Source organism: Canis lupus, chromosome 25 (assembly GCF_003254725.2).
Source record: "Canis lupus dingo isolate Sandy chromosome 25, ASM325472v2, whole genome shotgun sequence".
Classification (NCBI taxonomy): Eukaryota; Metazoa; Chordata; class Mammalia; order Carnivora; family Canidae; genus Canis; species Canis lupus.
The window spans coordinates 1361523-1387689 of record NC_064267.1 but is presented as its reverse complement, the minus strand read 5'-3'; the positions used below and the strand labels follow the sequence as shown (position 1 = coordinate 1387689).

At 33.9% G+C, this 26167-nt stretch overlaps 1 protein-coding gene across 7 annotated transcripts in view; it reads left to right on the top strand.

Moving 5' to 3' along the window:
• The window catches only part of COG6 (component of oligomeric golgi complex 6), a 185712-nt gene that overhangs the window by 82894 nt on the left and 76651 nt on the right, over positions 1 to 26167 (top strand). For 3 of the 7 annotated variants that reach the window (XM_025462398.3, XM_025462402.3, XM_025462400.3), the window contains one exon: positions 12674 to 14289. The exons of 2 other annotated variants lie outside the window; for them this stretch is intronic. In XM_025462398.3, the coding sequence (XP_025318183.1) occupies positions 12674 to 12821 (148 nt within the window). In that variant the 3' untranslated portion in view covers positions 12822 to 14289. Of the gene's footprint in view, positions 1 to 8720; positions 8758 to 9060; positions 9491 to 12673; positions 14290 to 26167 lie in introns of those variants that run through there. 2 more of the 7 variants (XM_049100806.1, XM_025462399.3) reach the window with 2 other exon arrangements.

Below are 26167 nucleotides of genomic sequence, written 5' to 3'. Positions count from 1 at the left end.
CAAGTTGTATAGAAAATGAACAAGAGGGGAAGAAAATAGTTTTAAGGATTTCTTCCTTCCTTTCTTCCTTGGAGTGAATTAGAAGGATGTATTCTTTATTCAGTGCTAAACTACAATATTCACCTTTCAATGGTGTAAATATACAGATTGGATTACAGAAACCACAGTTTAAAATATTTAAGTTATTCTCCTGTCTTTTCTTAATGATTCAGAATTACTTCTGTGAGTAACTTAAGAAATAAAGGGAATTATAGATATCTCCTAACGTTGAGCATATAGAAAAATGGATGTGATTCGACAACTCTTGTTCAGGAATCTTTCTCTATTATGTATATTAGGAAAATAATATAATACTATAAAAATAATGTCTTTAGAGGAAATTTTTTTTTAAAGAAATAGAATAATTTTTCTTTTCCTCTTTTTTTTTTTTTTTAAACTGCCTCCTTTTAAGCCACTTGTATTTACTGTCAGGAACACCTGTATCAATAAAAATAAAATAAGTTTTGGGGGAAAGAACAACTACTGGAAAACTGTGAGAGGAAAAGTAACTGATTGCACAATGCTTTAGAGACTTCAGAAAGTCCAAGCCTTAAAAGCAGGTTAATTTTGTCCTACATTAAAGGCTACTTTAGCAGGTTAATTTTGTCCTACATTAAAGGCTACTTTAGACTCCAAGAAGCTTAAAAACAAACTCTAAAAAATCATGGCGATCTTTAACTCAACTAAATGCCTTCCAGAACAAAACTTAGCAACCTTAAGATTGACAACAAACATAGATAATCAACAGTGTAGCATTTATAATGCAATAAAAAATTACTTAGGTGAAGTAGTAGGAATATATGAACCAAAACTAGGGAAAAAAAATCTGTCAGCAGAAATAAGCTGACAAATGACAATTTATAGAACTAGCAGGTAAGAACTTTTAAGACTGCTATTTACAGTGCGTTCAGGGACTTAAAGGAAAACATTTTTTTTTTTTTTTTTTTTTATGATAGTCACAGAGAGAGAGAGAGAGGCAGAGACATAGGCAGAGGGAGAAGCAGGCTCCATGCACCGGGAGCCCGATGTGGGATTCGATCCCGGGTCTCCAGGATCGCGCCCTGGGCCAAAGGCAGGCGCTAAACCGCTGCGCCACCCAGGGATCCCCAGGAAAACATTATTATACTGAGAGAAAAAATGGGGAATTTTACAAAATGAGAATTCTGTACCTAAAAAGTATAATACCTAAATGAATATGAGTGGGTGTAACTATCAGTTGAACCCCTAGAGAGAAAGATCAGTCGACTTGAAAAGAGCACAGTAGAAACTATCCAAACTGAAACACAGATAGAAAAAAAGAAAACACTAGAAAAAGATGGGGGGGGGGGTCTCAGTGAATTGTGACATAATATTAAGCACTCTAAAGTAGGTATAATTGGAGTGTCATTGTGAAATTGAGTCAGAAAAATTTTAAGAAATAAAACAACTTTTTCCAAATGTGACAGAAGACATGAACCCACTGATCCAAGAAGTTTAAAAAAAAAAAACAGAGAAAATTGTACTAGGTTATGCAATAATTGAATTATTGAAAACCAGTGATAAAGAGAGAAATCTTGAAAGCAGCCAGAGGGAAAAAGACATTTTTTATAGGGACTAATGATAAGTTTATTACTGACTTTTTTTTAGAGTCAGTGCAAACCAGAAGACAATAGAAAATCATCTTTAAATGTCTACTTTCATAGTGTATTTATCAAAAGTATCTTTCAAACTGGAAAAGCAATAAATACATTTTGAGATAAATAAAAGTAGAGAGGCTTTATCACTAGTATACTGCACTGTAAGAAATGATAAAAGAAGTCCTTCAGGCTAAAGGAAAACAATATGAGAAGAAAATTCAGATCAACACAGAGGAGTAATGAGCCCAGGAAATGCTAAATATAAAAGATAGTTGACCATTTAAAACAAAAATGCTAATAGTGAATTGTGGAATTTTTAACACATAGAAATTAAATTTATGACAACAAATGCACAAAAGATGGAGTGGGAGGAAAGTAGAAATGTACATTTATGATGTTATAAGGTAATTATATAATATATTTTGAAGGTACATTTTGAACCTTGCAGCAGGCTCTTGAACAAAAATTATCTAACATGCCAATAGATAAAATAGAATGCTAAAAAACAATTATATCAAAACAAAGCAGAAAAGGAAAAGAACAGAAGGGACAAATATAAAACAAATAGAATGACAGACTTAAATTCTACCTTATAAGTAACTATATTAAATACAAAAGGTTTACACACTCCAGTTAAAAGGCAGAGCTTCTTAGATTAGATGAAAAAGCATGGCCCAAATCTTAAAATAATTTGTTCTAACTCTCTGAAGAAATTCCATGCGATTTTGATAGGGATTGCATTAAACGTGTAAATTGCCCTGGGTAACATTGACATTTTCACAATATTAATTCTGCCAATCCATGAGCATGGAATATTTTTCCATCTCTTTGTGTCTTCCTCAGTTTCTTTCAGAAGTGTTCTATAGTTTTTAGGGTATAGATCCTTTACCTCTTTGGTTAGGTTTATTCCTAGGTATCTTATGCTTTTGGGTGCAATTGTAAATGGGATTGACTCCTTAATTTCTCTTTCTTCAGTCTCATTGTTAGTGTATGGAAATGCCACTGACTTCTGGGCATTGATTTTGTATCCTGCCACACTGCCAAATTGCTGTATGAGTTCTAGCAATCTTGGGGTGGAGGCTTTTGGGTTTTCTATGTAGAGTATCATGTCATCAGAGAAGAGGGAGAGTTTGACTTATTCTTTGCCAATTTGAATGCCTTTAATGTCTTTTTGTTGTCTGATTGCTGAGGCTAGGACTTCTAGTACTATGTTGAATAGCAGTGGTGAGAGTGGACATCCCTGTCTTGTTCCTGATCTTAGGGGAAAGGCTCCCAGTGCTTCCCCATTGAGAATGATATTTGCTGTGGGCTTTTCGTAGATGGCTTTTAAGATGTCGAGGAATGTTCCCTCTATCCCTACACTCTGAAGAGTTTTGATCAGGAATGGATGCTGTATTTTGTCAAATGCTTTCTCTGCATCTAATGAGAGGATCATATGGTTCTTGGTTTTTCTCTTGCTGATATGATCAATCACATTGATTGTTTTACGAGTGTTGAACCAGCCTGGTGTCCCGGGAATAAATCCTACTTGGTCATGGAGAACAAATTATTTTAAGATTTGTGTGGAATCAGAAAAGACCCCAAATAGCCAGGGGAATTTTAAAAAAGAAAGCCATATCTGGGGGCATCACAATGCCAGATTTCAGGTTGTACTACAAATTTGTGGTCATCAAGACAATGTGGTACTGGCACAAAAACAGACACTTAGATCAATGGAACAGAATAGAGAATCCAGAAGTGGACCCTCAACCTTATGGTCAACTAATATTCAACAAAGCAGGAAAGACTATCCACTGGAAAAAAGACCGTCTCCTCAATAAATGGTGCTGGGAAAATTGGATATCCACATGCAGAAGAATGAAACTAGACCACTCTCTTGCACCATACACAAAGATAAACTCAAAATGGATGAAAGATCTTAATGTGAGACAAGATTCCATCAAAATCCTAGAGGAGAACACAGGCAACACCCTTTTGGAACTCGGCCACAGTAACTTCTTGCAAGATACATCCATGAAGGCAAAAGAAACAAAAGCAAAAATGAACTATTGGGACTTCATCAAGATAAGAAGCTTTTGCACAGCAAAGGATACAGTCAACAAAACTAAAAGACAACCTACAGAATGGAAGAGGATATTTGCAAATGAAGTATCAGATAACCGGCTAGTTTCCAAGATCTATAAAGAACTTATTAAACTCAACACCAAAGAAACAAACAATCCAATCAGAAATGGGCAAAAGTCATGAAGAGAAATCTCACAGAGGAAGACATAGACATGGCCAACATGCATATGAGAAAATGCTCTGCATCACTTGCCATCAGGGAAATACAAACCAAAACCATAATGAGATCCCACCTCACACCAGTAAGCATGGGGAAAATTAACAAGGCAGGAAACCACAAATGTTGGAGAGGATGTGGAGAAAGGGGAACCCTCCTGCACTGTTGGTGGGAATGTGAACTGGTGCAGCCACTCTGGAAAACTGTGTGGAGGTTCCTCAAAGAGTTAAAAATAGACCTGCCCTATGACCCAGCAATTGCAGTGCTGGGGATTTACCCCAAAGATACAGATGCAATGAAACGCCGGGACACCTGCACCCCGATGTTTCTAGCAGCAATGTCCACAATAGCCAAATTGTGGAAGGAGCCTCAGTGTCCATCGAAAGATGAATGGATAAAGAAGATGTGGTTTATGTATACAATGAAATATTACTCAGCCATTAGAAATGACAAATATCCACCATTTGGTTCGACGTGGATGGAACTGGAGGGTATTATGCTGAGTGAAATAAGTCAATCAGAGAAGGACAAACATTATATGGTTTCATTCATTTGGGGAACTTAAATAATAGTGAAAGGGAATAGAAAGGAAGGGAGAAGAAATGGGTAGGAAATATCAGAAAGGGAGACAGAACATGGAAGACTCCTAACTCTGGGAAACGAGCTAGGGTTGGTGGAAGGGGAGGAGGGCGGGGGGTGGGGAAACTGTGAGGGAGGCACTTGACAGGATGAGCACTGGGTGTTGTTCTGCATGTTGGCAAATTGAACACCAATAAAAAATAAATTTATTATTAAAAAAAAAGCATGGCCCAACAGTCTGCTACGTATAAGAAATCTAATTTAAATATAAGGATACAAATAATTTAAACACAAAAGGATGGTAACAGGTATACTATGCAAATACTAATCATAATAAAGCTAAAGTAGCTATATTAATATCAGAAAAATTAGACCGCAGAACAGATACCAAAGATAAGCAGGGTCATTTACAATAATAATAGAATCAGTTCATGAAGAAGATATAATTATGTGCATCTAATTGCAGAGCTTCAAAAAACAAGCAGTATAAGCTCAAAGAATTGAGTAAGAATAGATACACTGACAGTTATAGGTAGATATTTCAAAACTGGTATCTTAGAAATTGATAAAAAGTAGACAAAAATATAGTACAGTGTAAAAGAACTGAAAAAATGCCACCAATCAGCTCAACCTAATAGAGAATATCACACACAACTATAGAAGGTAGCATTCTTTTCAAGTGTGTATAAGACATTCACCAGGGGTACCTGAGTGTCTGTCAGTTAACATTGGGCTCCCTAATCAGTGGAGAATCTACTTATCTCTCCCTGCTCATGTTCTCTCTCCGTACCTCTCACACTCTTGTGTCTGTGCTCTCTCTCAAATAAATAAATAAAATCTTTAAAAAATAAAAATTAGAAAAAAAATAAAAGATTCACCAAGCTAATGTAAGAATGAGCAAAAAGAACTGAAAAAGTATAATCCACTAGTAAATATTCCCATCTATAAACATGATATGCTTATTCATATCTTTTAGAATTTTCAATAAAGTTTTTCTAATTTCTATATGTAATCTCTGTATATTATTGGGTTTATTCCTAGGAAATAATTCTGTGACTATTATAAGATCTTTTATTTTCCAATACCTGTTTTAATTAGATATTGCTGGCACATAGGAAACATACTATATTTTATATGATAATTTTGAATCTGGCCAGCTAACTGGCCAACTAAACTCTATTTTAGTTCTATTAGCTTATCAGTTGTTTAGTTTTTGGTAAAGTCATAGAAGAATAATGAGTTTCACTAATTTTTTTTCAGTATTTATAACTAAACTCATATTGGTTAAGAGCTCCAAGGTAAATAGTAGATGTAATAGTGAATGTGTATATCTTATTTTGAACTTCAATGAAAATGTTTCTGATGTTTCATCATTAAGTGTGATGTTTGCTGTAGATTTTCATTGTTCCAACATAGTCACATGGTATTCTTCTCAGACTGGCTATGTGATATAGTTTATCTAGTAAATTCAATATGCCTTCATTCAGAATTCCCATGGAGCCACTTCATTAAATCTTTACCTAGAAAAAAGTATGGGAGAGGAAACTAGTTACTTTTGAACATCTTCACAGTTACCACTGAACTATCCTATTTGCACTCTTGTCCGCTCCAGCCCCTATGTAATCAATGTGAACACCTCAGCAAGATTGATCCTTTAACTTCACTTAGTCCTCCTAATGAGTCCATGAATTAGGATTTCTTCTTTATAGAAGAGGACATTATTAGAAAGGTTAAATAATTGAACCAAGGGCAAGCAGTTAGTAAGAAGCAAAGCCAAGATTTGAATCCAGTATTTCTGATTCCAAAATCTGTTCTCTTTAACACTGATCTGTACTGTGTTTTTTATATTAGTCCTTTCTATGTTGAGATTATTATTTTTAAAAGAAGCTCAAAAATGTTTGCATGATAGGTAACATTTATGTGAGATATGTGCGCTTGGTGTTATGTAAAATATACCTCTCAAAAAAAATATACCTCTCTTTTAAAGATTTTATTTTTTAAAATAGTCTCTACACCCATTGTGGGGCTCGACCTCAGAATCCCAAGACCAAGAGTTGCACACTCTTCCAACTGAGCCAACCAGGCACCCCTAAAATATACTTTAATTTTACAGTGAATGATAGAAAACTGACCTGGGATGAAAATTGATTTGACCCATTGTTACATCTTTGATGTTTGTATTACATTAAAAGAAAAATCAAGGGGCACCTGGGTCTCAGTGGTTGAGCATCTGCCTTCAGTTTAAGTCATGATCCCAGGGTCCTTGGGTGGAGTCCCACATCAGGCTCCCCAGAGGGAGCCTTCCTCTCTCTCTGCCTATGTCTCTGCCTTTTTCCCTGTGTCTCTCATGAATAAGTAAAATTTAAAAAAAAAGACAAGAAAAAGAAAAAGAAAAATTCTTTAACCAATCTATTCTTTATAAATATATTATCATCTTTTCTTTTTAATTTTTCAGGCTTAAACTGTTAATGCCTTCTTTTCTCCTATGATGCATTTGATTGCACTGTTAACTGTGGTTCTGTAATAAAGCCCAATTTTAGTGATCACAGAGCCTGAATGTTGAAATAAGCTATTTTTAGAAATGCTAGGTTTATGGTAATGATGAAAATTGTGTCATGTTGTTATGGCAACCAAAATCCTAAAGTACTGATTAATGACAAGCTCACTGATTCTGGAAGTAAGTTCATTTCTTATCACAGCTAAATGCTTTCAGTAATTATTTAAAATGTTTTGTGAACATGTTTTAAAATGGATGAAATTTCCATTTAGTTATATATTAGTCTTTATTGGTATTTTTGAGATTCATAATACCAAATTGTTTATAACTGGACAAATTGAATTTCTTAATACATGGTATTCTGATTCATAAGAAAAATATTGCCCTTCTGTACAATTTTATAACATCCTCATCTTCTCCTTCATTTTTTCCCCTTTTTTCCAGTAGTTAATTAACTACATGATTATTATCTTCGATATATGATACACTGATGGATAGCAAACTGCTTTTAGATATAAGAAAGACTTTTTGAAACTTGAAAATAGGGCAGATTGGGTCTGGAAGAGCAGTATGTCCTTTCCATGTCACACTGAAGCATTGTTAACAGACCCTTCAAGAATTATTTAATTATTTGGGGGGATGGATCATTTCGATGCTCTGCTTACTGTTAATTAAATGCCCCGTACTTCCTCATGTCCTGTGTAATATTTTTTTTTGCTCAGTGGAACATTAACCCATTTTGTGTTTAATCTCTTTTATTCTAACCTGCCTTTCCAAATGCCTGTAAATGACCAGTTCCTCAAAATGTTCTGTGAACCAGCTTTAGCATCTTAATAGCTTCCTCATTAATGAGTTATTAAAATTTTGACATTCTCTCATTCTTCATTTGTATGAATCATGTTTTTATTTTTTAAAGGTCTGTTTAACTATGAGGATTATTAAACTGTCCAAAGGCCAATAGAGCACCACCTAATAAATTACTACCTATGAAATTTTCCTGGTAGTAAAGAGACCAAGAAAGTTAGTGATCTAACTTTATAGATGATCATAGCTTACATTCAAATACAATTTTTTCCCTTTCAGCCCTTTTTACATATCCTTTGGTCATGTGAAAAGCAGGACTGAACTTTAAATTTAACCTACAGAAATCATTCTAAGCAATGTCTACAATAGCCAAACTATGGAAAGAGCCCAGATGTCCATCAACAGATGAATGGATAAGGAAGATGTGATACACACACACACACACACACACACACACAATGGAATATTACTCAGCCATCAAAAAATTGAAATCTTCCCATTTGCAATGACGTGAGTGGAACTAGAGGGTATTATGCTAAGGAAATAAGTCCATTAGAGAAAGACCATTATCATATGATCTCGCTTATATGTAGAATTTAAGGAACAAAACAGAGGATCATTGGGGGAGGGAGGGGAAAAATAATACAAAATCAGAGATGGAGACAAACCATAAGAGACTTTAAAGTATAGGAAACAAACTGAGGGTTCCTGGAGGGGAGGTAGGTGAGGGGTAGGGGTAACTGAGTGATGGACATTAAGGAGGGCATGTGATGTGATGAGCATGGGGTGTTATATGCAACTGATGAATTACTGACCTCTACCTCTGAAACTAATAATACATTATATGTTAATTAATTGAATTCAAAATAAAAAAATAGTTCTAAAAGTACTCTTTATCCACCAGCTATGGACTTGACTGTGATTGATCAGAATACAGTGTATAGATCTGAGGTGGATGCCCATGCTAGCACCGGTGCTCAGCATATACCACTGAAAAAAATACTGCTTTTTTTCCTGCCTATACACGAGGTAATCAGGGGATAAGCACATTTGAAGTTTTCAGAAGCACGTGACTGATAGGATTTGTTGGTGATTTTGTATTTTGTTACAGAATACGTGAAACTTCTGTTTTGAACGTTGGTTATTTGTCACTATATGATCACCATTATTTGAGACTCTATTTCTCTTTTTTTAAAGATTTATTTATTTATTTATTTATTTATTTATTTATTTATTTATGAAAGAGAGAGAGAGAGAGAGAGAGGCAGAGACACAGGAGGAGGAAGAAGCAGGCTCCATGCTGGGAGCCCGACGTGGGACTCGATCCCGAGACTCCAGGATTGCACCCTGGGCCAAAGGCAAGCGCTAAACCGCTGAGCCACCCAGGGATCCCCGAGACTCTATTCCTTAAATGATATTAGTGAATAATTTGGGCCAAGACACCAGGAAGGCAGGCAGGCAGACAGATAAATATACAGACACATGCATATATTTTTTAAGTTAAAGATATATACTAATTGGATAGTAATTAGCACTACAAATAAAAAGAGGAGATAGTAAAATGGCAAGAAAGTAAAACTTTCCTCATCTCAGAGTGTATGTAAAAGTAAAAATAATTATATACAAATAACTGATATGCTTATTATAAATCATTATTTGAGGAACCCAATTACCCAAAATAACATGTATGTATGTATGTGTATATGTGACATATGCATACATTTGTATGTGTATAGATAGGCACATAGAGGTTTCTTTAAAAAAAATAACAGGTTATTAAAATGCTTTTAATCCTCAATGGAATAATTTAAGAGCTAAAAGTACCTTGTAAATATTATCAAGCTCAATGTTTTGCCTTATAGTAGTGAAATTAGTCCTAGAAAGGCTAAATTACTTGTTCAAGGCAATAGTAATAAGTGGGAGAGCTTCAACTAGAGTCAAGGTCTTCTGACAGTAATCTTCATCACTGTTCCGTTTCATCTCTATAATAGTTCACTAGAAAAAAGTTGTTGAATATGAATGTGTAGACCTATACCTGGCTTTGGAGATGGTCATGAACTCTTATATTTGTTCAGAAATGGGGAAAATCATTATCAGTTACAGTTCCTGCTCTTATAGTTTGGATTTGACTCCAATTCACTTTGGAGAATTTCACTTTCCATTGCCTTTCTTTCCTGGTTAGCTTTAGCAGCTAGCTGACAGGCCATTTCTTTTCCCTTCCCTTTATTCACCCCACTACATGAAAGACTTCTGTTCTCCATGAGCTCTGGTATCTTTTATTTTGTTCTGCATAGGCATGTTTCCTATCTTGGTAGTTTCCCAAACTGAGGGACAGAACGAGAAACCCTGTACTACTAAACACCAACACTGAAAATAAACTATAACTCTTACTTGGTCTTATTGGCTTGATTTTATTTATTTATATCTTAGCAATATTGCTTTATTTTTGTTTTCTCCATTGCAGATTTATAATGATGTTTCTGCTGCATTGTGAGCTGTAGACATTTGTGAGCTAGTTTAGCTTATAAACAGAAATGTGCCCTGGGTTATACCTAAACGCCAATAAATTAAATTTTTTTTCATCATTTGGACTTGATAAAATTTAAAATTTATTCCTTAGATTTTTCAACAATTCATTCTACATTTACCAGTTACTCTGGATTTTTAAAAATTATATTTAATATTCATTATTGTACTATATTCTGATTTTAAACTTCTCGTGATAGGGAATAGCCTTGTCTCTTTGTGTTTTGTTATGTAGTATATATAAAACACTATGTTCAGATTGAGTATAGGTTTTAGAGTATGAGGTGTTAAGTAATGGATTCTTTATATCCCATCCCCCAGTCTGTCTTACTGCTTTGAGTAAAGAACAAAAAACACTATGTCTAAAATTCATTATTTGATTTGTTGCAAAAATGGGCATCAAATGTGTATTACATTTAACAAAATTTTAAAATATCAGTTTATATTATTTTTCATCTATTTCATGAATGCAAAATAATTTTGCATCATATTGATGCTTTCATTTTTATGTTCAGTTAATTATAGGGATGATTACTCATAGATCTAAAATATCTCAGAGGCTCATCTGGTTAAGTGGATTTCCAAACCAGTTTTTGCCATCCTTTGTTCCAGTGAAAAGGTAGTATAGCTAGTAGTAGTATTCTACTCTACTCAGAGAATTTACTTAGTGTAAGTTCCTTCTACCCACTGCCAGCTTGAAAGCTTTAGCAATTTTTGAGAATTGTCAAGTTGTTTCATCTTTTGAGACCTTACCAGAACAGGGTGTTGATGATCCAAGATCATAAGTATATTTTCCCTCCTCATTCCATCCAATTAATTTTATTCTTTCTTAGCACAGGTACATATTTCCACAGATAGTCTTCCAAGCATCATTTTGGTCATAGACATTCCAAAATGGAATAATTATTTTCAGCTCTAAGGATCAGAGAATGAGAGAGTACGTTTCTACTGAGAATTAAGGACATTGGAAGGTGTGAGAGAGAGAGACAAGCATCCTAGGCAAATGGAGGAATAGTGCAGAGGAATTCAGGTCAATAAGAAAGGGCAGAGAGAACAGTCAGGAGTTGTGTCAGACCTCAGGATTAGAGTTGTGATATGGAGGGTATTAAAGGATTCTAAATGACAGGATGAGGGATTTTGGCTTCTCTGAAACCAGAGAAACTCCTTGAAGGAAGGGCCTGGGTGAGGGAGAGACAAGATAATAGGTATGCTTTAGAAACATTAATCTAACAGCAGTGCTTATGATAGATTGATGCAGAAGAGACTAGATATTTTTTAAATATTTTAAATATTTAAATATTTAAAGAGAGACTAGATATTTTTAAAATATTTTAAATATTTAATATCTAGAAGAGACTAGATATTTTTTAAATATTTTAAATATTTAAATATTTTTAAAATATTAACTAGAAGAGGGAAGACCAGATGGGAGCTTTTTCTATACTCCATACAAGAGTTCATTAGGGTCTAAACTGAGGTGATGCAACATGGTTATGCTGCTGACAGAAATAAGAAACAACAAAAAAAGTAGGCTTGGGAGTGAAGCTTGAAAGACACATTTAAATTTAGTTGTAAAAATCAGAAAAGACAGTATTTTTATCACTAGGTATATCACTATACCTATAGTGATAAAAATGAATAGAAGTAGCTGAGAATGACAAGAAGTAAATGGCATGAGAACATGGAGTTGATGCAGATTTTATGAACCTGGTGCTATTTTTTCTAGTCAGATCTTTAAAATTTTACTTCAGTTCATTTAAAACTTTATTCTTTTATGTGCTTATGTAGAAATGCTTTTTGTAGAAAATGCTGGGACTTGTTGGAGGCAAGTGTCACATTATTATAACCTGATAATATAAATAGATAGGAATCTAAAGTGTGGTTAGTAAGGTAGAGCTATTACTGAAAGGACAGTTTACTGTAAGTTATTCTGAGATTTAAAGTATTGATAAATATGAATGATGATAAGCCTCGTTCTTTAAGGTTAACATGTCATCAGTCATGTTTGCAAAATCAGTACATTGATGGTAGGTCACAATTTTTGTTTCTTGTCTAGTAATCCTTCAGATTACTAGAACATAACACAGTCCTTCAGAATACTGGGAACATAACACAGTCCCTGCCCTTCTGCAACGATAAACAAATAATGAATATAAAAAGTATGTTTGATCCCCAAACCAAAGTTACTTTTGTAGTTGTACAATGATTTCTTTATAGTATGTATGTGGTAATTATGAAAATGAAATGTATTGATTCAAATATGAAGCTTCTTATAATTCTTAGTATTTCATCTTTAGATTGTGTTTTCACATACTGTTTGTTTATCAATAGAGAGCAAATCATAAAACAGTCTACAGAATTAGTCTGCAGAGCCTATGGTGAAGTGTATGCAGCTGTGATGAATCCAGTGAATGAATACAAAGATCCAGAGAGCATCCTACACCGATCGCCTCAGCAAGTGCAGACACTCCTCTCCTGATAATCTTACTTGAATGTGTGAGCAAAACATTGCATCCCTAAGACTCTAAAGGTTTTCTTGTTCTTTAGTCTCTTAATCTTCGCTTTGAAATGTGATGGTTACGATTTTGTTTGTATCATAACATTGTAGGTCCAATAATTCTTTGCTTTGATCACAATAACATGGAAGTAAGTAATATAATTTCAACCTGAGTTAGTGTTGCTCTGTATCTGCTCCTTATGTAAAGATGATCTGTTTTCTGTGAGCTACCTCCCCAGCTCTGCAGTTTTCTGGAATATAAATGTATGGGAAAAAGTAGTATGAGAGATTTGATTGTTTTTTTTTCTTTTACAGCATTAGTTCCAAATTAATCATACATAAAAAAAATTTGTCTAAACTTAAGAATTAGTACAAAGATGTGGCATAATGTCCCTTTTACCTAAAGATTAAGTTGCTTTCTTATTAATGTGAGTAGACATATTTAAAATGAGCAGAAATATATACTTAGCAAAAAAGTGGGAAAAAAGAGAGAAGTCATTTAAACAGAGTGGATTTCACTCTGTATACTCTGGACTGAATTCAAGGTGAAGTTCAGCACTTCAAAAGGATTTTAGGTATGTAGGCACCCTGTGCTGCATGTAAATCTGGTGTTTAATGATAACTACATGTTATATAGTATGAACTCTAAATCTAACCAACTACAAATTTTACCTGGTGTTCAAACAAAGAAATAATGATCTACTTTAACACCATAGGAAAAATACTGAGTAGTAATTGCTCATTGACAGTGTATCTGTCTCCCTGGTGACCCCTCACAAAGAATGATTTGGACTCTGACTTTCAACCTCTACGTGTAAGATTCAGAATCACTGTGTTGTTAAAAAAAAAAATTAGGTCTCAGTGTGTTTAACGTGACATCACTTTGTTGGTAAGATTTCAGGAATGACTCTTATTAACAAAATATCTTAGTTTCTGGTAAAACTATAAAAAGAGGTGAGTCCCTAAATTATAAATGAGAAAACTGAGGCATAAGGAAAAAATGGACAAGGCTAAACTATTTTGCAAAGTAGTAAGATAAAACTAATATTTATATAACATATGATGTATAACACATTAGTATTTACAGAACATGACCTATTCATCTATCTGAAATTTATAATTGTTTATATTAATATTCTTTTGGAGTAAGAGCAGTTATTTATCACCTCTTTTGGTGTAATTCTGTGCTTTTAGTCTTTTTCCTTCATGAGTATGTGTGATATATATAAAAGATAGAAAATAAAGTATGGTATAAATCAAGAGCTTAGGGACGCCTGGGTGGCTCAGTGGTTGAGCATCTGCCTTCGGCTCAGGGCGTGATCCCGGAGTTCCGGGATCAAGTCCCACATGGGGCTCCCTGCAGGAGCCTGCCTCTCCCTCTGTTGTGTCTCTGCCTCTCTCTCTCTGTGTCTCTCATGAATAAATAAATAAAATCTTTAAAAAAAATCAAGAGCTTAAAGTTTATATAATTTATTTCTATAATGAAAGAAAAAGATTGCTACCTTACCATTAGTGAATCCCTTTGTGTCTTAGGGAAAAGGTGTATTTGGCTATTTACAAAGTTTTCTTAAAATATTAAAACTATTTCTAGAACAGTGGTAATTGCATTGTATTTTTATACATCTCACTAGTGTGTTTTTGAAGTACAATATAGGACCAAATTGAGATAACCAGTGGAAGATTGATGAGCAGAATGTGGTATCAATATTATCTTGAGTACTAGGTCAAAATAAAAGATTATAAATGCTAATTCATGAACACAACACTTATATTTGCTATATACTTGCTGGTTTGCATTTTGAGCTTTTTAATGTGGCATAAGTATAACCTTAGAGAATAACATGTCAGCCTTTTCTTAGAGAAAGATATTTTCCTCACAGAAACCTCTGGTTAAATTCCTCAGTTTCTTTCTTTGAACTTGAACTAGAACAGGTAAATATTACCTGAGAAAAATCACATAAATGGACTGAGTGACTTTTTTTAAATTCATGATCACAATCTTCAAATGGCACTCAGTTTCTGCTCTCTTTGCTAAACTCACCTCTCCACTTTTCAAGATGACCTTTCTGCCCCCACTCTTAGTTAATGACCCTCATAATTCATGGAGAAAATCGAAGCTGCTAGATTAATCTCCCTTACTTTTCTACCTTCAAATACTGCACTCATCTTTTCTGCCTTTTCTCCTTTTGCACTGGAGACAATGTCCCTCCTCCTATTCTCTAGATTCCATTCTCTCACCTTCTCAGAGACTTTTCTCTCTGAGTTATCTCTTCATTTTGCTTCAACAACTTCTGACCTTTCTATAACATTATTCTCAGCATACACGGTGCTCTAGTGTTGATAATGTTTTTTAAAAACTCTCCACCTTCCAGATTCCAACACCTCCACTTCTCAGCTTCTTTTTGTGGTTGTTGACCCATGCTCTCGTGTACTTCCATTGCCATTGTCTTTAAAATATTCCAGTGCAGCTTCAGCCTCTCACCACTACAGCAAGCCTAATGAGATCTTCCTAATGTTTTATGTTGGCAAATCCAATGGATTCTTCACTATCCTTATTTGAAATACTGTTTTTTCCCAGGCTTTAATAACACAACTTTCTGCTAATTTTCCTTTTACTTCACTGGCCAAACCCATTTTTGACCTCCTTCTCAGGTTCTTTTGCCTCTTATGTATAACTTCTAAAAGTTGGCACAACTTTTAGAGACTAAAGAACAAGAAAACCTTTAGAGGATTTGATCCTGAGATGTCTTTTTTTCCTCCCCTTAGGATTCATTACCTCAGCATAGCCTAGCTGTTCCTGACTGCCATTAGCTCACATGTTCTCAGATATATCCATATAATGGAATATTCTACAGTAGTGAAAAATGAATGATTTTCAAATATATAATATTTAAGAAAAAAGAAAGCTATATAGAAAATGTAATGAGTCCATTTATAGAATTTTTTATAAAAAGTAAAAAATTACACATTGTACATCATGAGTACAGACATGGTAAAGCTATATGAGGAAGGTACAGGAAATGATTAATACAGAATTCAAGATTATCTCTGGGGAGGGAAACATAGGATCTGTTGAGTTACTAATGAATGCTCTCTTACACTGGATTGTTGGTATATGAATGTTCATTTTTTTAATTCTCTAAAATTTACATATATGTTACATGAACTCTTATCTGTATATTTTATAATTAAAAAATATTTTTAAAAATATGCTTAGCTGAGACCTAGGGTAAACTTAGAACTCAATATATGTTAGCTAGTTTTTTTAAATTACTCTTATTAAACACATTTATTAAGTACCTCCTAGAAGCCAGGCTCTGCGATAAGCACCATGGTTTTAAAAGATCACTGAAATGTGCATCTGTCATTGAGGAGTTCCCTCTCTTTCACAGAGATGGTCACATGTATATAAGTAAACATAATGCAGTTTCATAGGGGGTTTGTTGATACAGGCAAGCAGGAAGAATGAACTTAGAACATTCTCTATAACAGCCACATGTAGGTACTTGACGTTACAGAGGCTGATAGCACAGAAAAGAAAGTTTTAAAATACAAGTGTACATTTTTCATTCTGACAATCATAGTGACATTAATTAGCTATTTAGTTAAGATATAAAATTGTATTATAAGATGAGGACATCAGTAAAAATGGTAGATTAAGGAATTCCAAAATTATGCCTCTCCATAAAAGCAACAATAAAACTGGCCCCCAAGAACTGTCAAAGTCAGCTTTTTTAGAATTCAAGAAACCAGATAACAGCAAGTCAGGTTTATACTTACAAAAAAAAAAAAAAAAAGTTGGATCTTCGTTAGTAGAACAGCATGTTTTGTGGTTTTTTAACTTAAGCTAGCCCTGTACCTTGTCCCCAAGTTCAGCAGTAGCCTTAAATTAATATCCCACATTTCTGGTACTGGAGAGAGCAGAATGGATCTTTTTCATGAAAATTGTCTTTATCTGTCTCCCTGCAAGATCCGTGTTCTAAAAGCTTATCTTTATTTGCCAAACTTGGAACTTTCCCAGCACTAAAGTCACTACCCCAGGATGAGGGGAGTACATTGCTCCCTGAAGCAGTGGATAACCATAGGGACAAACAATAAGCAAAACGCTTGGGAAGAAAGGTCAGCAGTGAGATATCCATAAGGACGTTAAAACACCCTGACATATTCCTGGCAGAAAGTTATGCATTGTCTAGGACTGAGCATGCCCAGAAAATGCCAGAGAGACCCTAAGCTCTCGCCTCTGGCTACATCTTGAAGGCATGCCCCAACAACATTCACTCAGAACATCCCAGCAAAGACTGGGAGATTCTTTTGGTTCCAGATATTTAAGGAAATCTCTGTCCAATTATTAGCCGAATATGAAGCTAATGGGCCACTTTAAGTGGTCACATACAACAGAGAATTGACAATTGTGTAGGATTAGTTCATAAAAATCACTAAAGCACACACAATAGCAACTACAAAAAGCATCAACAACAGCAAACTCTAAGGTGAGGGTTGAGAGAATCTGATTTCCCAGTGTCAAAATGCCCATTTTTCAAGAAAAAAGTTGGCAAGGTATCCAAACAAAGTACAACCAGTATACAGAAAAAAAGAAAAAAGAAAAAAAAACAAAAACAAAAAAAACAAACCCAAAGCAGTCAATAGAAACTGTCCCTGAGGAAGCCTAGATGTTGGACTTAATAGACAAAGACTTCCATCAGCTGTTTTAAATACGTTCAAGGACTGAAAGTATGAGGATAGTGTCTCACCAAATAGAGAATATCAATGAAGAGATAGAAATTGCAAAAAGGATGTTTTTATAAAGTTATAAACTTATAAAAATTATAACTTAAAGTCATAATTTTATAAAAATTATAAATATCTCTTCTGGAGTTGAAAATTATAACTGAAATGTAAGAATCCAGTGTAGGACTTGAACAGATTTGAACAGTTAATAAAAAAAATCTTTAAATTTGAAGTTAGATCAATGAAGATTATCCAATCTGAAGAGCAGAAAGAAAAAAACGATAGAGAACAGGGCCTGAGAGACCTGTAGGATATTATCAACAACATTCACACAATAAGTGTCTCAGAAGGAAAAGAAGGGAAAGAGGGCCAAAAGAGTATTTGAGGAAATATTTGTAGTAAATTTACAAGTTAGTTGAAAATTTTAATATACACATTTAAGAAGTTCACCAAGCCCACACATAAAAATACACCAAGACACTTCACAATCAAATTTCCATAAGCCAAAGACTAAGAAGGGAACTTGAAAGCAGCAAGAAAGAAAACTCATCATGTACATGTGATTTGCAATAAGATTATCACAGTTCTCATCAGAAACCATAGAGGCCAGAGAACATTAAGTAATATATTCAAAGTGCTGGAAGAACAACAAAACTGTTAACTTAGAATTAATTCTATACCCGGCAAAACTGCCTGTGAAAATACACACAAAATTAAGACAATTCAGAATAAACAAAAGCTATCACACTTGCCTTTTTAAAATTTATTTATTTATTTATTCATGAAAGATGCAGAGAGGCAGAGACAGGCAGAGGGAGAAGCAGGCTCCCTGTGATCATGACCCGAGCCAAAGGCAAATGCCCAACCACTGAGCCACCAGGTGCCCCTCACACTTGCCTTAAGGGAGTGTTAAAGGTAGTCCTTGTGACTGAGGACGCTGGGTGGCTCAGTAGGTTAAGCATCTGCCATTGGCTCAGGTCATGATCCCAGGACTTCCAGATTCCACATCAGGCTTCCTGCTGAGCAGGGAGCCTGCTTCTCCCTCTCCCTCTGCTGCTCCCCACCCTTGTGCTCTCTCTGTTTCTCAAATAATTATAGAAAATCCTAAAAAAAAAAAAAAAAAAAAAGTAATCTTTGTGGCTGAAATGAAAGGATACTAGACAGTCACTTGAATCGACAAGGAAATAAAGAATAGCAAGGAAATAGAGGCTTAGGCAACATTGTAAACCAGCTGAACCTAATAGACATCTACAGAACACCACCCAACAGCAGAGTATGCATTCCTCTTGAGTCTACATTCTCCAAGGCAGACTATATGTCAAGCCATAATTCAAATCTCAGTGAATTTTAAAACTGGAGGTCATACAAAGTATTTTCCTTAACTACAAAGGCACAAAATTAGAAACCAGTAACAAGAGGAAAATAAATAAATATGGAAATTAAACAACATTCTCTTAACCAGTGGATTAAAAAGGAGATAAAGGAAATTAGAGAAAACTTTGAGATGAATGAGAGTTTGGTATAAGACAGTGTATCAATACCTATGATATTTGGCAAAAATAGTACTCAGAAAAAAATAGCCTACATTAAAGAAGACATTAACTTTACACCTTAAAAAAACTAGAAAAACAGCAAACTAAACTGAAAGCAAGAAGGAAATAATTAAGATTATGGCAGACAAAATATAGGAAAATAGTGTTGTTTCAGTGAATGGTTGTGCTAGTTATTCTGTAAGGTATGTAGAGATGTGTTTGAATACATTTGCTAAAAAGTTTAAAAAAATGTTTCTTGCATGGCATGTTGAGAAGAGTTATTTCTGAGAATGTGCTGATCATAATGTAATGCATGCAAACAAGGGTTTAAGAAATATGTAAGATGTTTCTAGGAGAGTTCTTTGCTCATCAAGTTGAGAAAAATGTTATTTCAGTTATTGGATGTTCTGACCATTCAGCATTGCATGTAAAGAAGTTTTTATAAACATATGTAAAAATAGAAGAAAAAGAAAAATTGGATTTTTGAAAAGATTTTAGAAAGTTGACCAACTTTTGGCTAGATTGACCAAGAATAAAGAGAGAAGACTCAAATTACTAAAATCACGTATAAAAGGTAAAACATAAGGTTACTACTGATCTACAGAAATAAAATACAGAAATAAAAAGATAACAGAATACTACAAATAATTGTACATCAATAATTAAATAATATGGGTGAAAAAATACAGAGAAACATAATCTAAATTGATTCTGACTCAGTCTGACTCAATTTGATTACTAGAGTCAAAACTATTCCAATTTTTAAAAAGCCCTGGACCAAATTGTTTCACTGATTAATTCTATCAAATGTTTAAAGAATTAACACAAATCCTTATCAAAGTCTTCCAAAAAAATAGAACAGAGGAAACATATCCTATGAGGCCAATATTTGTTATTGGTATAATAAAGCCAGGAAAGACAACATAAGAAAACCACAGTCCAGTATCCCTTATGATTATGAATGCAAAATCCTCAACAATATGCTAACAAGAAAATTCAGCAACATGTTAAAGGATTATATACTAGGAATAAGTGGGTTTGTCCCAGGAATGCAAGATCAGTTTAACCTATGGAAGTCAATGTACTACACTCCATTAGTAGAATAAATAGAATAAATAATAAACATGATTACTTCAAAATATGTAGGGAAAACCTTTGATAAAATAAAAAGCACTCAACAAATTAGGAATAGAAAGAATTTCCTTGAACTGATAAAGGACACTTATGAAAAACTCACATCTAACATTGTACTTAATAGTGAAAAACTGAAAGCTTTCCCCCCTAAAATCATGAACAAGATAAAGTTGTACACTCTTGCCACTTCTGTTCCACATTGTACTAGAAATTATACCCAGAGAAATTATGTAAGACTAAATAAAAGACCCCCAGATTGGAAAGGAAGAAGTAAAATAATATGAGCATATGTATCTATTATATCTATCTACCTATCTAGCCATATATGTATTAGAACTAATATGTATTAGAACTAATAAACACGAATAGCAACATTGCAGTATATAAGACCAGTATGCAAAAATCTATTGTATTGCTAGGCACAAGTCATGAACAATGAAAATTAAAGTGAGAAAACAGTTCCATTTACAATAACACCACAAAGAATAAAATACTTAGGGATAGATTTAACCAAGGAAGTGAAATACTTATCCACTGCAAACTATAAAACAGTTGAAAGAGATTAAAGATGGCCTAAAGACATTTCATGTTTATGGATAAAAGACTCAATATTGTTAAGATAGCAATATTCCCCAAACTGATCTGTAGATTCAATACAGTCCCTCTCAAAATATCATTTGCCTTTTTTTTTTTTTTGGCCCAGAAATAGACAAGTTGATCCCCAAATTTATATGGATATATAGGGGATCATAAATAACCTAAAAAATCTTGAATCTTCCCAATGTCAAAACTTACTACAATTCCACAGTAATCAAAACAGTATGAGACTGGCAGAAGGATAGCTGTAAATGGGATAGAATTTAAAGTCCAGAAGTAAACTCATACATCCATCGTCAACGGATTTTTTTACAAAGCTGCCAAGACCTGTCAATGGGGAAAAAATAATCTTTTTACCAAATGGCACCAGAACAACTTGAAATCCACATGCAAAAAGATTGAAGTTGCCCCCCATCCCCACTCTGCTGGCTCAGTTGATGGGGTGTGTGACTTTTGATCTCAGAGCTGTGGGGTTGAGCCCCACATAGATTGCAGAGATTACTTAAAAATAAAATCTTAAAAAAAAAAAAAAAGACTGAACTTGGACTCATATCATGACCTATACAAAAATTAACTCAAAATGGGTCAAAGATCTCAATATAAAAGTTAAAAACTATAAAACTCTCAGAAAAAAACAGAGGTGTCTTTGTGACCCTGTGTTAGGCAACAAGTTTTCACCTCTTATACTACAGAGATTTTAAAATAAATGTTAAGATGCAGAGTCACATAATAATGTTGAATATTTGGAGGTCAGCTTATGTTTCCTGTTTAGTTAAATATACTCTTTAGATAATTTTATAAATACATAGGTCTACATGTGGTTACTTTGGGGCTATAATTGTACTTAGCACAACTATCTTGAAAATATGTATTTATTCCCCTTAGAATGTGCTTTTGGAGATAAATGATATAATTATGTATTTTCGCATCCACACATGAAATGACTATAAATTGGCTAAGAAATGAATATGGTAATCATTTAATAACAGCGTGCTAGTCCTCAAATTCAACTAACATTAACGTTAAAAATAACTTTCCTAGCACTGATAATTTAATAAGTAAAAATAAATGGTGCTAAGCTTATGAAAATAAGGGAAAATTGTTAGGGAAAATTGTTGGTGGGGCCGAAAATATCCATATGAAATATTTGTGTTTTGAGAGGATATATCATTTTTTGACAAAGTGTTTTTTCCATTGTATACTTTAAACAGTTAAAGTCCCAACCAATCCAGGAGTTTCAAAGTTAATAGCTTTGCCACCAGGAAATTAATTTACTTGAATATTCTTTTTATTTCCATTAATGTCAAGATCTGAAATTCCAGTGGAGCAAGCATTAGTTTTTGCCTACTACAGGCAAAATGACAAGAAACAAGAGTGACTTTTCCTTTGCAAGCCAGCATCGAAAGTTGGGTCTCATGTGTTGAGATGCCATGAGCCTTTCTAGGGGTATCAGGCTAGTTTGGAGAACTCAGACTAGAGCTGGCTGCTGTTTGCTATCCAGGCCTCAGATGGAATATAAAATGGTAATGAGGAGTACATTGAGGTAGAAAAATGCATTTGCCTTAGAAGCCAAGTCTTAATAAGGAAACCAAAGATTTGGTTAGTATTCCACAGACTTGCAATGTGCATTGAATAGAGGACCAGGAATTTTTCTTGCTTGAAAACTGTATTAGTTTCTTTTTATAAACAAAGATGTAAGCAAAACAAGCATTCAAAAGTCAGAAGGCTACCATTAAAAACAACGAAAACAAAAATACCATGTCAAGTTACCCTGCCTTTATTCTGAATCCTACAAAGAAGAAATCACTCAACCACTGAGTATTAACAGGTTAATGTAATGAATCATACAATAATAAATCATAATGGAATTTTCAAAAACCAAAAAATGTGCAAATACATGCCTGTGGTTAGCCTGTGATTCTCCTTGCAAGTGGTAAATCATTAGCCATGGTATTGCTCTTGGTAACCACAAGTATCCAGGGATGATGCAGAATTATACTGCTACCTACTTTGTGATAACAGTAGGGTGAGGCTAGTGCTATATCTCATAAATTTTTATGTATGTGGGCACACTTCTGAATCTTTTTTGCATTCTCTTCATAGGTTTACTTATTCCTGCACCAATAACAAATATTTTAATATTAGAACTTTATAACTTTAATAAATGTTAGAAAGTACATTTTGTCTTTTTCATATAGACTGCCTCAGGCATTCTTGGCTTTTTGCTCTTCCACTTAGGTTTTAAAATCAACTTCTATTTCTCAAGCAGCAACTGGGATTATGGTAGGGATTATTTTGAATCTATCAATTTGGGTACAATTAATATCTTTATGATGTTAATTAGTCCAAATCATGAACATGTTAAATTTTCCCTATTGGAGTAGTTTTAGTGTCCTTCAAAAAAGTTTATATTTCTTCATATAAAGCTAAGAAAACTTCAGTATATTCATTCCTAACAAACTACAGTTCTTGTTCATAGTGTAAATGGTATCTATTTTTAATTACATTTTAATATTATCTATTGCTGTGTATAGAAAATTGATTTTTATGTGTTGCTTATATTAGACCTAAGCACTTATCTTATTATATCTAACATAATATCTATGCCTTGAATATTCTATATAGACATTTATGTTATTTGAAACCAAATGATAGTTTTGTTTCTTTCTTTGCAATCTATATGCCTTTCATTTCTTTTGTTGTCTTGATATACTGACTAGGACCGGCAGCACAATGTTGACCAAGAGCAATGATAATGATCAGTTTTGTAATTCAGATTTGAAAAGTGATGTTCCCAGTATCTCACCATTAAGAATTATGTTTGCTGTAGGTTTTCAGTAGATTAATCAGAGAGCATCATATGATCACAAGGCTCTTCTCTTTTTAATGTTAGTGTGGTAAATGGCTTTTATAGTTTTTCTGATCATAAGCCACTCTTGCATTCCTGTAATAATCCTATATTGATCATATTATTTTCGCTTTTTGTACAAACCACTAGATTTAGTTTTGTTTTACATAATGACTAGTGACCTTGCTAAACTTACTAGTTCTAAACTTTATGGATTGTTTTATAAATTCTATAAATTCAATCATATTGTCTGTGATTAATGACAGTTTTATTTCTTCTTTTTAGTTTTTCTGGCTTTATGACACTGTGCAATGTTCAATCAGTACAATGTTACAGTGTTGAATAGAAGTGTTAATAGTGGTCACCCTGTCTTTTTCCAAAATGTGAGGAAGGAGGGAAAACTTTTACTAGGCTGATTTTTTGGAGATAAGTTTTATCAAATTAAGAAAGTCCCCTCAATTTCAGGTTTGTTATGATTACTTTAAATCATTAATAAGTTTTGAATTTTATCAAATGTGCATTGTTTTTTCTCTGTATCTATTTAGATAACTATACAATCTTTATACCCCTGCCTTAGTTGCTTAATGTGGAGAATTTCAAATGTCAAAACAATTTTGCATTTCTGGAATAAACCCCAAGGTCATAATGTACAATCTTTTTTATATGGCTCTTAATTTTATTTATTTATATTTTATTTAGAATTTTTGCTTTTATTTCATGGCCTATAGATTACTCCGTAACTTTCCTTTCTTTTAATATCTTTGTCAGGTTTTGCTAACAAGATTGTACTGACCTCATAAAACAGATTAGCACATAATTTCTTTTTCTCTTATCTGGAATAGTTTGTGTAAGATTGTTATTTCTTCCATAAATCCTTGAAAGAATTCCAGTTCAGCCAACCTACCTAGAGATATCTTTGTGGAAAGGTTTTAAATTTTAGATCCAATTTTTAAAATGTATACAAGAATATTCATATGGTCCATTTTTCTTGTGTCAGTTTTGGTGAATTCTGTTTTTCAAGATATATGTCCATTTCACTTAAATTTGTCATAATGTCATTCTCCTTACTGTCTCCTTACCTTGTTTAATGTCTGTGGAAATGGTATTAATAATTTATGTTTTCTTTTCCTGATTAGTCTTGCTGAAGAGTTACAAATTTTGTCAGTCTTTTCAAAGAGTCTCTTCTTGACCCATTTATTTCATGTTCATTTTTTGTTTCATTGATTTTTTTTTTTTTTGCTCTCTTTTTGTTATTTCCTTCCCTCTACTTTGTTGATATTTTGTTTGCTCTTCTTTTTCTACTTTCTTGAAGTGGGAGCTTATACAGATGGTCCCTGACCTCTTGTATAGTTTAGTATTCGATTTTTTGACTTTACAGGGGTGGAAATGCTGTATGCATTCACTTAGAACTGCACTTCACATTTGAATTTTGATCTTTTCCTGAGCCAGTGACATGCAGTAGGATCCTCTCACGATGCTGGGGAGCAGCAGAGAGTGGCAGCTCTTGCTCTGCCCCAGAAATTCCAAGGGTAGACAACTGACAAACTTATTGCCATTCTATACCCATACAACTATTCCGTTTTTCATTTTCAGTGCAGTATTTAATAAATAAATGAGGTATTTAACACTTTATTCCAAAGCAGGCATGTTAGATGATTCACTGCAGGCTGATGTGAGTGTTCTGAGCACATCTGAGGTAGGCTAGTATTAAGTAGATTAGGTGCATTTTTTAAAAAGATTTTATTATTCATGACAGACAGAGAGTAAGAGAGGCAGAGACACAGGCAGAGGGAGAAGCAGGCTCCACGCAAGGAGCCCGATGTGGGACTCGATCCCGGGTCTCCAGGATCACACCCTGGGCTGAAGGCGGCACTAAACCGCTGAGCCACCCAGGCTGCCCAGCAGCATACTCTTCTAGTGAAGGATATCCCCTTATATTTGGAAATTATTTGTTCTGTGGTATTGGTACAGTGTTCTATACGTGTTAAGAGGATAAATTTTATTAATCTTGTTCAAATCATCTATAGTCCTTTGGATTTTTTATCTGTATGTTGTAGCAGCTGCTGACAGATATTTATTAAAAATTTTAACTAAGACTTTATTTTCTCTTTTTTTAGTTTTTTCAGTTTTTGCTTTCTAGGTTTTGAGGCTATGTCTAGACATTTAAATTTTATCCATTGTGATTTTTTTCTTTGAATCTTTAGTTACTTGAAGTATGTTATTTGCATTTCTCCTATTAAAGTTTTTAACAAGGGAATGAGACAATAAAATTTGTTTCTTAAGGAATGCCTGAGTGGCTCAGTGGTTGAGCATCTGCCTTTGGCTCAGGGTGTGATTCAGGAGTCCCAGGATTGAGTCTCACATCGGGTCTCCTGCATGGATCCTGCTTCTTTTTCTGCCTATGTCTCTGCCTCTCTCTCTCATGAATAAATAAATAAAATCTTTTTTTAGAAAAAGATTTGTTTCTTAAAAAGAACAATTGATGATGA